This window comes from Lutjanus erythropterus, chromosome 8, assembly GCF_056507025.1.
Source record: "Lutjanus erythropterus isolate fLutEry1 chromosome 8, fLutEry1.hap2, whole genome shotgun sequence".
Classification (NCBI taxonomy): Eukaryota; Metazoa; Chordata; class Actinopteri; order Lutjaniformes; family Lutjanidae; genus Lutjanus; species Lutjanus erythropterus.
In genome coordinates, this window is record NC_139324.1 from 31,869,743 (window position 1) to 31,884,618 (window position 14,876).

A 14,876-nucleotide genomic window follows, 5' to 3' on the forward strand; every position below is an offset into this window, starting at 1 on the left:
GTGCACCTTGGTAAATTGTTTAGCTGCGGCTGAGGTTTATATATCGTGGCTGAGCAATTAGGTTCAAATGACAGAGGAGAGAAGAATTAAAATGGAGGAATTCTTTTTACCTGGTTCAATGAGGTCCTCTTTAACTGTTGGCAAAGACAAAAAACAGAATTGAGATTTGATGAAAAACATCTGAAATCCACTTTGTAAAACGGACAGGGCCGGTGGCACAGTTATCAACAGCAGTGCAGCTGAGGAAAACTAATCTGTTACTTTGATCTTTAATACAATAATAAAAGCTTAAAACGTTTTTTCTTATCTCAAAAGGAATTTGTGTTTTCATAATTTAAAGGAGCAATATTTAACATCTGCCCATCCAGAAATGAGTACAGCAGTCCAAATAGTGAGTTGGAGCCATGGACCACATATTAAATGGTTGTTTCTCCTGACCCCCTACTCCCCAGAGTGGAGGAGGGTTGGGCAGGCTGCAGGAACGCTGCAGGAGCACAAGGCGAGCACAACATTGTAATGTGACAATAATAAGCAAGGACGAATTCTTGAGTGTAAGTTGAACAGCTGTTTAAATGTGTTTAGAACATCTACACCTTCTAAAAGATTATTAAAAATTTCTTACATAAACAGACACTCATTTAATTTGAACTCTAATCAACTTGAAATGGGCACAAATCTCTGATGTCTGATGACATATTGTGGTCATTTTATGATTTATTACAGTAAATATATCACAGATTTCCCCTTTAATTGTTAATATAAAGCCTAATTTCCACTGCATGGTATGGCTTAACTCAACTCAACTAACTTGAAACTGTTCTTTTTTTTGGTTTTCCACTGGCAAAAGGTACGGATAGTATCTTGTGCTTTTTTATCACCTCAGGCCAGACTCCAAGCAAGCTACTAAAAAGATACTAAAAAGTAGAGTTAAAACACTGCAGACCACTAATTGAGTCCTAAATAAGTAATATGCGCTTTTCACCAAATGTAATACAAAATTTGCTTCTTTTTTAATAGATTTTTTAAATCTGCCTGTGCATAAATTATGTTATGATTTAATCATCTAATTATCAAAAACTGTGCTGAAACAACAAGAGATTAAAAGCAGATGTAGGCCTCTGTAGCACGACTAAAGAAAATTAGAAAAACTGAAAATGTCACGCTGTGCTATTGTGTTCATTCCTGAGTTAACAAAGTGCACTTGGATGCACAGTGAACTCCCTTTTGATGCCCACCTGCTTTGCCATGCAAAGTGATGTAGATTTCAGAGTTTACAAGGTGCACCTGAATGCACCATGACCTAAACAGAATTACAAGTGTCTTTGGATTTTGTCATACATGCTACATACAAGAGATTAAAGCCCGTTGTTACCATGACACAACGTGACATGTTAATTTCAACAGAATGTAACAGAACAAAGATTTTACAAACAAGTTTGGTCAGTTTCCCCACGTAAAGGACACACAAACAGATGAGGTCATAGAAATGTTCAGCTCTCTGCAACTCTTCTATGCACACCTACAAGTTACACACTGTCCAAAATGCCTTAGCATTGTAGCACTTTATAAGCTCTTATTCACTGTCTCAAGGCTATTTTTAAGACAAAAACATGAAAACCAAGATGGAAATGAATGACAGATGTATCAGTGACGTGTGTACATGCAGAAGAGTCTGCAAACATGCAAACAAACATTTCTACTCTCACCTTCAGGGACATCCTCTGGTGCTTTTTCTGTTGGCTCTGCAGCGTCCTCCTTACTGTCTTCTACAGCTGGATCTGTTGCTGGTGTGGTCTTGTCATCAGCTCCACTCTATTAAAAGCATAGTACATGGCAAATAAACGTTTGTTGGATTACATTTGTCAGAGTAGCTTTGAACAGGATGCAGTTTGCTTGAGGCTGGCTCAAGTTGTTACTGACCTCCTCCGGTGCAGGTGCGGCATCGTTGTTTGAGGTATTTTCCTCTTCTGCCTTATCTGTTGGCTCCTCAGCCTCTGGCTCCTTAGCCTCTGGAACATCTGCGGGCGCTGGGCAGTGAAAGGGCAAGTATTATATCACTGACGTGTTTTTATCATCCATTTATCCAACATGTTATGGCATGGCCTGTGATGACTTGTTTTACTGCACTGTTTAATGCAGGTTGCAAGTGAAACCAGAGAAGATGAAAAAGTGTTTTTCCACTCCAGCATGTAATACCTGCAGATGCTAAACTTAGAAGGCCTTATTTGTAAAACTTGTGTTTTAGTATGAGTAGGGTTGCACATTGAGAACTAATTGCAAAATTACGATTCCAAAGAAATCATTAAGAAATTTGTCAATTCCCACACAAATTTTGTATTCAAAGTCGGAATTATTTGATTTCATTTTCTTAAAAGTGAATATTATTATTTTTTTCCTTCTTTATGACAGTAAACTGAATATCTTTGGGTTGTGGGCAAAAAAAGACATTTGAGGACGTCATCTTGGGCTTTGAGAGACACTGACATTTTCTGACATTATATAGACCAAACAAAAACAAAATAATTGTAATTTGCAGCCCTAAAAATCAGAAGAATTTGGAAATTTACAGTATTTTATATGCATCGGAATCATTTGAAATAAGCACATTTATTTCAATCACCTTCTGTCGCTGCAGGAGCTTCATCCTCTGTGTCTTCTGCTGGTGGAGTCGCTGCCTCTGCGTCTCCGTCAGCAGCAGCAGGTGTTGGCTCTGTGTCCTCGGCTGGTTCTGCATCACTGGCTGGTTCTACATCTTCGGCTGGGTCTGAATCTCCGGCTGGTTCTGTGTCCGTGGCTGGCTCTGTGTCCCCGGCTGCTTCTGTGTCCGTGGCTGGCTCTGTGTCCCCGGCTGCTTCTGCGTCCCCGGCTGGTTCTGTGTCCGTGGCTGGCTCTGTGTCCCCGGCTGCTTCTGCGTCGGGATCTGCAGGTTTGTCAGCATCAGGGTCAGCAGCAGGCTCAGGCGTTGGCGGTATTTCCTGTATTCAGCATGGGACATAGTGCAACTCTTGAAAATAAGTTCACATGATGTTGTCCAGAAAAATGAACCTCTAAACAGTTGTAGTAAAGAGTCCTCAGCTGGCTGGGGCTTTTAAGTCACTTTAATTTAGTGGTTAACTAACTCTGCCTCGTACCTGATTTGATCTCTCGAGCTTTGCTGACATGGAAGCACAAAAGTCAGTCAGAGAAGTTCAGGGACACACAGCTGACTTTACATTTAGGGCCAATAAAATGGTGCTACAAAAAACATTCTATACCAAACCTAGAACTAACATGAGACGCACATTTTTCAGCTATTTGATACACCTTAGCTTATCAAATGACTGCCTGAGGATTTAGATCTAGGTTTTACCCAGACCTCAGTGAGCTTGACTACATGAGGGTCACACGGAGGCACTGTTACCCTGAAACACTGAATAATTCGGATGGCGTGGAGCTGGACAGGGTCTTTTAGATATGTATTTATTGTGTCAGTACAGCCGTTTTCAGAGGGCATAACCTCTGTATTTTTGCTCTTGGCTATGCAAGATAAGAGGTTGTCAGTTTGGAGGATAGACAAACATGGAAAATAAGTTTTTTGATTACATTATTCACCCATACATTATCCAGGCCTGCAGATATGTCACTTTTTAGCTATTTTTCAGTATAAGTTCCTACAAAATTTGCATTTTCACACAGCTAGACAGCCTCTAGCAGGCTGATTTTGGAAAACGAATCAAGCAAAACAAACAACATGTTTCCTTTCTCCACCTCAGCTGATTTGGCAGTTTCCTCCTCAGCGGCAGGATCTCCTCCAACCTCTGGCACTGCATCTTCTTCAGGGGCCGGAGGGGCATCGGTAGCTGCTGCCGCCTCATCCACGGCCACCTCATCTACACAGAGAAGAGTGAAGAAACAAAGTTATATTGTAGAACAATGGGGAAAAACTACTGGGACATTTCATTTTCAAAAAGTTGCCACTTCAGTAATCATCACACAACCGATGGAAGCCAGTGCAACCATCAATCAATCAATCAAATTTCTAATCAATTCATTGAATGTAAATTGATGAATTGTTTTGAGCCATTTTTTAATAGAAAAATGTCCAAATTTGCTGATTCCAGCTACTTATATGTGAATACTTTCTGGTTTCTTTTCTTTTCTCTGACATTAAACTGAATATCTTTGTGTTGTGAATGAAGCAAGACATTTGAGGAAGTCATTTTGGGCGTCAGGAGACACTGGTTGAAATTTTTCACCATTTATTAGGCTTTTAAAAAAGAACCAACTAATCGATTAAACAACTCATCATTGCAACTCTAAACACAACATCCTTAAAACTGACTATACTGACCAATAAAGCAGAAATATTCCAGCCTTAAAATAGAAGTAATAGAGCACGATACTGTGAGTGATTAGTGTAACCATTGGTAATTAAAAACTTCATGCCTAAATCCAGCTGTTCTCATTTAAAAACCATTAAAATCATCTGTTTGAATGGTCGTTAAGATGTTGTGGATTCAACACATTCTCTAACATGACATCTAACATCACCACTGAGAAACGGCGAGCCACACCCTGATCTGATTGGTGCCTGATGTTAACGCTCCAGCCACAAGTGGATGACAGACGCATCGATCACTTCTGACCTGCCTCGACATCATATGAAGCCCCGACCTCAGCGCTGGCATTGCAACTCCGTACTAATGAGAAAATACAAAGAGCATGTCTTTGTCATTCCGCGTGCGAGATGAGCGTCTGGTGTTTGTGTGTGTTTGAGCCGGTGCTGCGAGATTCCCCCGCCGCGTGCGAGAAGCTGAAGCAGCAAACTGTGCTCCGACTTGATCTCTCTCTCTCTGCTCTGCTGATTTCAGCAGCGCCCCGATGCTGGTTCATCTGGGCAAACACGCGTCCCAACCACCGACTGAGAGATGGAAATTACTGCATGAGCGACGCTGTGCTTCTTTCTGGCAAAACTGTGATTAGAACGGACTGAAAAAAAAGTGGAACAGAAACACACAGGAAGGCAGGACAGGTGCCAAAACACTACAAGAAATTGATACCAGAAAGTAAGAAGACTTCTCAGGCTATTCTCTTGCAAAGAAAATATGTCCACATCTTTTTTAGCAGTTGCTCATTGCAGAGCGAGTTTCCAGGGAAGGACTGCTGTGTTTGCCAAGCGAGATTGTATCAGAGTCAGTGAAGCCTTGAGGGAGAGCAGCATGAACACATCTGAAGTATTTCCATCACACTGTAAATTCTCCAGAGGCAGGCAGCGCTGCGACACCCTGACTCCCTTTCCCCACACACAAATACAAAATCATACAGCGAAAACAAAATCCATATGCACACAAGCAGTAGTCAAGAAGCAGAAGTACTGATTCAACTTCTTTACTCAGGTACAAGTGAAAAAGTACAAACTGTCTTGTCACGTCTAACATGTGTGGGAAGAAATCGGCTTTTCTATGTGTTATTGTACCATCTATTAAGGTTAAATTTGGTCTTGATGTTGAGAAGGCAGCGGGTAATGATGCAAAATAAAAATATTTAAAAAATTCCCCTGAAATGCATTAAAACTAAAACAACGTAGAAAGTACAGATATTTGTATTTAAATGCTGGATGTGCGTTGCTAAGCGCGCACCACGTGCACAGAAACGTGAATGAGACATGCAGCCACTCGAGCACAAATGCACGGTTAGTGATGGCGATAAAAAAACAAAAAAAAAAACAAGCTTTCTTTCTTTTTGTCACTCCACCAGCCCGTGTCCAAGACAAACATTAATCATCAATGCCCTCGATGCGATTTGATTTTTTTTTACAAACGACAGTCAGAGCCTCATAAAGAGGAGCGCACATGTGTGAGCAGGTGTGGTGTGGTGTGTGTGTGTGCGTGGGTGTTTCTGTTACAATCTCTTCTTCCTTATGACGAACCATAAAAAAAAATCAGACAAAACAACACAGTCCAATGGCACACATTAACTGCTTGTTGACATTTCTTTTAGCGCCCAACTGATAAACCAGGCGTCTGATATTATCGTCCTGATATAGGCCTATCATAGCTACATCTGCATTGTCGTATATGCTGTCCGATATTGGTTCGTTGATTGATTGGTTGGTCAGTATGTTCTTGTCCACTCAAATTCTCGTCGCTGGTCAGACAGTCGCTGGAGTTCCTTTAATAAAGAGAGAAGCTTCTTAATCCGTTCTTGTCTGTGGAGGGACAAACACAGACCTGAAGTATTGGGTGACATTTACTCTGCTCCAAACTAAGTGACAGCATGTCAAAGTACCAACACAAATCATTACATCGGCCCTCAGCCGAGGATGTGTCAGTGGCGTTTACTCCATCAGACTGGTTCATCAATGAGGGTCAGCCCGGGAACCTCAAATTGCAGGAATTTAGTTGCTTGGCAACCCTAAATAACTTTGACTAGCACCTATTTAGGCTACCAGGTAGAGTCACTCAGTCAGTCAGTTTTTTTTTCCCCATTGACTGATCATCTTTGATCATCATTTTTTCATTGGTTGACTACAGCCCTAATTTACAGGCAGAATTTTATGTATATCCTTTTTCTTAATCCAGGTTTAATATATACATATATTTGTGTTCTTTTTTTATTCATAGTTATTTATAATTATTAAAAATACCAGTGAACGTGTACTGTTTCATAGCCCTCATGTCATTTTGGACGATACAGTTAGTTAAACTGTAAAATATCCTGCCTTCATTGCATATCTTTGTCACAAGTTTAAAGCACTTTTGAGGTATTATGGCAAAAAATGTGTGTTTATGTATATTTATGGCTATATACTGGCAAGAATATAGCAACATGATGCGTATCATGATACAGGGGTTACGATTCAGTATCTTGGGACATACTGTGATACTGTAAGTAAGGTGATATATTACTTTTTTTAAAGTCAGATTTTAAGAAAACTGTCAGAATATAAGAAAAACACACCATATGCATAAAATCTGAGTTAAAAAAATTACTTTTTATGCAATCAGAATAGTGAGGATACTGGTATCGCTCAGCCGGGAGTTCAAACAACACAAAATGAACCACTGGTATGAATCTTTGCATGTATCAAAATATCACAATTCTGTGTTTTGAGAATCAATATAGTATCACGAAACATAAGGTTGTGTGTATCGATATTTTCAGACACCCATGATGGACCTGCCTATATTCTATATTCTGTGTATTATATCCTGTAAAATGAATATCATCCAATATATTGATATATCAGAATATTTTTTACTCCCATGTATTGATATCGGCATCAGCCCCAAATGTCCAGTGTCCGTTGGGTCGTACATTTAACTGTTAATTTGTCAGGATCTCTGATAACTCTCTCTCTGTGTGTGTGTGTGTGTGTGTGTGTGTGTGTGTGTGTGTGTGTGTGTGTGTGTGTGTTTCTGTGTCTGTGAAAATGAGTGGGCACATTTTTCCATGGCATTGTGCTTACATGCACGTGTGTGTGAGGTATGTGGCTCTCATGTAACTCGTATGTGTGTGTGTGTGTGTGTGTGTGTGTGTGTGTGTGTGTGTGTGTGTGTGTGTGTGTGTGTGAGTGTGTGTGTGTGAGAGAGAGAGAGGGAAAGAGTCCACCATGCAAACTCTGTGTCTCTCTTTCTCTTGCCACTCTATAGAACATTCTGTTCCCATCTATCAGTTTGCCACTTCCGCCTGTAACTACCTCGGCTACAAACACACCCCCATACATCCCCCCACCCTCCAACACGCACATGCACGCACACGTGCATGCGTATACAAGCTCGTTAAAACACCTTCTCCTCCCCTTCCAGTCCGAACATCCAAACAACCACATGTTCACACGCACGTAAAGTTCAAGCTCACACTCACTCTCACACTTTGAGCAAGAGCTGTCCTGTTTTGTGTTAGTGCAGCAGTGAGACAAATTGTTGCCTCCTTCCCTTCTTTAAGTCCGTCTCTCCCCCACCCCCCCTTCCCTCTATCTTTCTCTCTCCCAAACTCTTAACTCGCCTTTGTTTCTCTGCCACTGCTCTCCCTTGAGGCTGATGAGTCATCTGCGCCTCTCTGACATGGCTGCACGCTATTGTATGAGGCTGTACAGCATGTGCAGTGTTAAAACGGCAAAAAGCTCCCCAGAGAAAAACTCTTAAGTCAAACCAGTTTACACATGTGGGAAAGCATCATACTGACGGTTACACTGTGTTCTTTTAAAAAACTAGTCCAGTGGCTTGATGGATCAATAAATACACTCCCAGGCTACTTTATTAACGACATCTGTACAATCTAATGCTATCCAGTACAACGGCTCTGAAACTGAAAGATATAGTTAAACTTACTGTATTTCTCACGGCGTTAATCGACATGAACAATATTATCTTTGTAAAGGTCGAATGTACGACTGAGCTGTTGTATTGGTTTACATTGTACTGTATAGTTGTACCTAATAAAGTGGCTACTCAGTGTAGATATCATTTGACAGAGATAGCAACCCAGAAAAGTTTTTATTTCAATAAATCAATAGTTAAAACATTCTGTAAAATTGCTTCCTTGATGGGAGTTTAAGAAGATTACCACTTAGGGCTGCAACGAATGATCATTTTCACTGTCGATTAATCTTTCAATTATTTTCTCAATTAAAGGGTTAATTAATCCTGCCACAATCAAATTGTTTCCTGCTGTTTTCAGTCTCTACGCTAAGCTGAGCTGACCAAACGTGTGGAGCAAATGTTTGGACCCATTTTTCCAAGTCTTTCATGCGATGATTATTTTCATTGGCAATCAATCTGCTGATCATTTTCTCCGCTAATCAGTTAGTTGTTTGGTCCATAAAATGTCAACCAGTGTTTCTCAAAGCTCAAGATGGCGTCCTCAAATGTCTTGTTTTGTTGTCAACTCAAAGATATTCAGTTTACTGTCAGAGAGAAGTAAAGAAACTAGAAAATATTCACACTTAAGAAGCTGAAATCAGAGACTTTAAGCATTTTTTTCTTAAATAACTGACTCAAAATATTTGGTGGTTGATTAAATAATCGATTAACAACCAATTAATCAATAAATCGTTGCAGGTCATAATGTTGCAGCTAGTATCACTCTCATGTCTGTTTGGTGAATATGAAGGTAAAGCCAGGAGCCGGTTAGCTTAGCTTAGCATAAAGACTGAAATCAGGGGAAGAAGTTAGCCTCTGTTCAAAAGTAACAAAATCTGCCTCTAAAACTTATTGGTATCTGTTTTTTCTCCTTCTTTTTTGTCTTTTCTCCTTTTCTTGCATCATTTCTGCTATTATTAGCGTTACTTTTCTTTCATTGTATTATTTGTTTTTATTTCCATCTCCTCAGTCTTTTTAATCCGGTCATTTCAACCAATACTACCATTTAACACACAACAAAACAACAGACAAAAGGCAGCAAAGATGAACAAAATTTAATCACAAGACCTTTTCTACTCTGTTTTGCTTCATTTTTTTCCATATGAAACCAATATTATAATGTGTTGACCTTGTATCTTTAGACATTCAAGGCAGGGCAGCAGGGGACGGACGGCGTCTTTGTCGGAAGGAATAATATCTTATTGTAGACTGTATGAATTGATTCTGTCCTTCAGTTACAACCAAATAAAAAAACATGTTATGTCTCATTTGAGGGGTCACTAGGGATGTTGGTTTTATTGTTGCTGGGTACTTTACGAGTGAAGGAGTAAATTAAGCCTCCAGATCCTCAGGTATGACAGCTAACGGTTAACATACAAACAGGTTCAGTCAGAAAGAGCCTATGCCTGTGACTCAGAGGCTACCAACAGCCTCGACAACGTCCCATTGATTGATTGACCAATATTTATTTACTTGATTTATTTAACCAGGAAGTCCCTTTTCAGAGGGCGACCATGCACCTGCAGACAAATCAGTGTTGAACTCTGACGCTTGGTGCGGTGTTGATGTTTTATATTGGGTTAGGCACTAATAAGTGGAACAGAACAGGATAAACATTTAAGTGCTGAAAACAAGAATACTGTCATCACTATCATTTTAATTGTGGTGAAAACCAGGACAATGTGGTAGTGAATGTTGATTAGAGGATTTTTGTTTGTGTTTTACAGATATTTGTTGGCAATCAGGACAACCAGCTTGAAACTGGGGTAATCCCAGACAAACAGGGACATCTGGTCACCATAGAGAGGCACAGCGACTTCCTGTAGTCTGCTGTCAGCATGAATTCCTGAAAGTTACTGGTCCTGGCCAAGAAATAGTCCTGGACATAACCTCCTGTAAAACCACAAGTTGTCGTCACTTTGGTTTTTTTTGTGAATTTCAAAAAATTAGATGCAACTTTTGAGCTTTAGGGGCGCTGGGAGGTGGATTTTCTAACCTTTGCACAGAGCCAGCTATTTCCCGCTTTTTTCAGTCTTTGTGCTAAGCTAAGTTAACCAGCTGAGGGTGGTGTCAATCCTATCATCTAACTCTCAGAAAGGGAGCAAATGAGCACATTTCCCAAAATGCAAAACTATTTCTTTAAATCTTGACTTAAGCATTTCCGTTGCTCTGCAGAAACCAGCAGACAAACACATTTTTAACCATTCTGACAATCGACTTGCATCAAATGTCAAAACATTTCCTGGTTGCAGCTTCTTAAATGTAAGAATTTGCTGCTTTTCTTTGTTATTTATGATAGTCTTTGGGTTTTGGACAGTTAGTTGGACGAAAGAAGTCATCTGAAGACATCACTTTTGGCCTTGGGAAATTCTGATGAGCATTTTTCATGATCTTTTGGACATTTTATACACAAAACGATTGAAGTGACGAGTAATGAAAAGAAAATCTTCTAAGTGTAACAAGATACATATCTGCGCCAAAAAGTAAGATGTGAGAGTTTTTGCTAAGTGTGACATTAGGACTGCAACTAACGAGTGTTTTCAATATTGACTAATCTTCTGCTCGATTAATCATGAAACCATGATGTCAAAAAACTATGAAATGCTCATCACCATTTCCCAGAGCTTCTTTTGTTCCACCAACAGTCCAAAACCTCTTCATTTACTGTCATAAATGACAAGGAAAAGCAGCAAATCCTCACATTTAAGGACCTCTTACTATCATATGTTTGACATTTATCTTAAAAAAAGTGACAGAAGTACATTGCAACTTATTTTCTTTCAACTGACTGATAATATCGCTGCAGCTCTACATGATGTTCACGCCCTATTGAATGCACTGTAGATATCCAGGGAGTAGCTTTAATCTGTAACAGGAAAATGTCTGTCGCTTTTCTGCTGAAATTAAAAACAGCCCTTATAAGATACCATTGTAATGAACATTACTTTCCAACTCCCTGATCGTTATGTTTGAGCAAACAGAGCTTTGAAATCACTTAAACGTACATAGCAAATCATGGGAACACATGGGATAGACACCCTTAAGACAATTTGTGCTTTTTTTAATGAGCAATTTTGTGTTAAATAAGGTAGCACTTTCAGCAAGTTACATCATGTTGCTGAGCTACTATGACAACAGCCAATACAGCATGAAAGCTGCACTTGAAGTATTACATATATCATGTTTCATACACTTCATGGAAGTTTCAGGGCTGCTTGATGCCTGCTGATGATCCAAAGGATGACATATGATAGAACTGTTTACCTCGCCACCTGATACCACTGCCTCGTAGGATAAAAAAAAAATAAATTCTTTTGTTTTAGTAAATTAGACAAGACAAAGAAGTAAATTCACTGCACTCTTAAGTTATGTAACAGCTCAGACCTGCTCAGTCCACATTTCATTACAGCGCGAGGCGTGCGACCAGTGCCAAAAGGAGATGCACTTCATTTTCAGTTCCTGCCGTGAGATCGCCTGTTGTGTTCAGCCGAATGAGTAATAATGCGAGTGCATGCATGTGCGTGTCACCGGTAACCAGGCCTTTCCCCGTAACAGTACACCAGAAACTGTGCGTGTCAGGTGATACAGCAGCACCTCTACGACACATTGTTCTGTCAGGTATGGTTCTATTGTGTGTTTGTAGGACAGAAAGTGCTTTGTTTACTCCAATCATGCACACCTTAAAACTGCCCCCATGGGAGCAGAGAGGAAAGAGGGGAAGAGAGAGAGTGTCTGTGTGTGTGCATTTGTGTGTGTGTGTGTGTGTGTGTGTGTGTGTGTGTGTGTTTCACTTATCCAACAAAAGAGTGATTTATGTGTTGGTAGTTGAAGGTGTAAACACAGACAGGCCTGCACACACATCACACAGCTCTTTCTTGCTTTCATCTGCCTCTAAGACACACATGATTTACACACACACACACACACACACACACACACACACACACACACACACACACACAGATTAATGAATCATACTCTCATACTCCCACATGTTCTGTACCTTAAACTTATAACCCACCCTCACACTTTCACACACACACACACGCAGATGCTGAGGGCCCTCGGGGAGAGGAAGGCGCTGATACTAGTTGTGTGTGTGTGTGTGTGTGTTGGGTGTTGTCTACAGCTGGAGCTGGATCTAGTTACCGGGACACTCCCTATATCCTTCACTCCTATAGCTCACGCACAACGTATATGATGAGCACACATGCGATTGACCCAACACCTCATCTTTTTTCTGTGGAACCATGAAATGAACTCATCGATAGAAAATGTTCTTAGATGTGTACTTGAACTTAGTCTTAAGATCATTTCCGGCAGTGTGATTAAGTTCAGAAGATAAAAGATACGCAGATTCTGAGGATACAATTTGTAACTTAAGCAACTGTGATCTACGGATCTCAAATTATGGCTACTACATGGAGGTTTTAGACTGTTTTAGAAACTGTCTCCATTTAACACAGATGCCTCTGTATGACCTACGTAAGCAAAGAAAATCATCCACGAGAAGATTCCCACCAAAAACCTGCCAAAGGGTTGGACCGGTCTTGAAATCAGATGAAACGAGCCTGTGTTTACATTTTCCCAAGGAAAGTTGCCGTAAGTAGTATGTTAGCCACAAGAGCCTCCAAAAATCAACAAAAAATGAAAGTTCCTTGTAGAATCTTTAGCTTAAAACTGACGGCACCTGCCTTGAAAAAAAAAACAAAAAACTTTGACTTTCCCTTGTATAATGAAGCACAGATGGAGGTTTAGTCAGAGAAAAACTTTGGACCAAAAGAGAAAAGCAAACTTTTTGGAAGACCAGATCACTGCAATGGTAAAAGAGATTGAAGCCAGACAATAGGCATCATTCAGTGGACTAAACAATAGACTGACAAACAAAAACGTTGCTCGGGAGTGTGTCGCTATTAATTCCTCACACCTTTAGTTGATCATTATTATCACATTGTACATAAATGTAATGCATTTTTCACCATAAGGCTGCAATGTCCCAACATAACCAGCAGGAAAATCACTCAAGTCAAGTCTAGACTTTGCCTCGAGACAAGATCATTTGCATGTCTTTCTGCTTAAGTCATACATAAGAACAAAATTGAATTACTTAACTTCATTTTATAAAGATAATTTCCGACTGTGTTCTTAAGTTTGATTTATTAAAATGCTTGAGCACGTTTTCGCAGGTTCTGAGAGGAACGTTTGTAAGTTACACACCTGTGATCTATAAATCTCAAATTAACTTAAAATTGATGGCACCTGCCTCATGAATCAGACATTTCCACTTATATAATGAAGCACAGATGAAGGTTTCATCAGGAATTGCCATGGATCAAAAGAGAAAAGCAAACCTCTGGACAAGATCACGGCGATGCGAGAGGAAACTGAAGTGGAACAAGTTTTACTTGGTGGACTGAACAGTTGGTTGTCAGACAAAGACAAACACGAAGCTTAGGGCTTTTAGGGCTGAGTAGCAAACTTCAATACTTTTGTGGTAACGAATACTGATCAAATTACTTCAATACCACTGAGTATCATTCAATACCAAATTTCAATACATAAAGGTTTAACAGTTATTTATATTTTTTCAAAAACTGTGCAGATATTCCATCAGTTTCTTCATTTTAGGCCAGTTATCCAGGGTGACTAAAGTGGTCAGAGCAAATACTGTTTCTCCAGTGGCCCAGTAAAATAGATTTAATAAAATTTAATTTTACAAATTGTGGTGATGTCTTTACATGTCTTGTTTTTCCGTCTAAAACCCAAAGATATTCCGTTTAAAATGATAATAAATGTAGAAAAGTTTGAAATGTCCATATCTGAAAGGCTAAAAACAGCACTTTCTGCCATTTTGCATGAAAAATGTCTTTATCAATTAATTGATTATCAAAGTAGTTTCATTGTTTTTTACCATTTGCACAGTCAGGCAGGTGAGTTGCCACATTTACGTGGCTGACATGCCATTTCATCTGCCCCAGCCACGCGGGCAAGCCTTATTGTTCAGCCCTGATCAGTACCCAGCCCTACCTTTAACTAATAATTCCAATCGCATTGTTCAAAAACCAAATGCAAAGTCCACTGCAGGGTTGGGCAAATATGCATCCCAAACTGCAATACCCCAACATAACCAGCAGGAAAACCACCTAAGTCAAGATCGGCCTTTGCTTTGGGATAAGATATTTTCCATGTCAAAATAAAATTTTATAAATAATATGTGGTTTTCTGCTTAAGCCATGCTTAAACTCAAACTTGATCATAACTGCTGTTTATAAATGAGGCCCCAGGTGTATATGCGCAACACAAACACTCGCTGAGGTTTTCTGCACCCAAGTGCACCAGCATCCATTTGGGTTTACAGCGAGGTTAAAGTTCAGCAATTAAGAGCAAAAGTGTGTGTGGGAAAAAGAAGAGAATGTGTGTGGGTGAGAGTGTGTTTTTGTGTGGGTGTTTCCGCTCTTGTATGGTAATAAAAAGTGAACCGGTAGAGTGAGATTACCCCAGATCACATCCACACAACGTACCAACGTTCAACTG

General features: G+C 39.9%; 1 protein-coding gene across 1 annotated transcript in view; it reads right to left on the reverse strand.

Moving 5' to 3' along the window:
• Window positions 1-14,876, reverse strand: part of LOC146323088 (uncharacterized) — a 33,210-nt gene that overhangs the window by 17,010 nt on the left and 1,324 nt on the right. Inside the window, exons 2-5 of the mRNA XM_084723897.1 lie at window positions 3,748-3,869; window positions 2,621-2,975; window positions 1,921-2,027; window positions 1,707-1,812 (exon numbers count right to left, since the gene is read on the reverse strand). Of these exons, the coding sequence (XP_084580023.1) occupies window positions 1,707-1,812; window positions 1,921-2,027; window positions 2,621-2,975; window positions 3,748-3,869 (690 nt within the window). The remainder of the gene's footprint in view (window positions 1-1,706; window positions 1,813-1,920; window positions 2,028-2,620; window positions 2,976-3,747; window positions 3,870-14,876) is intronic.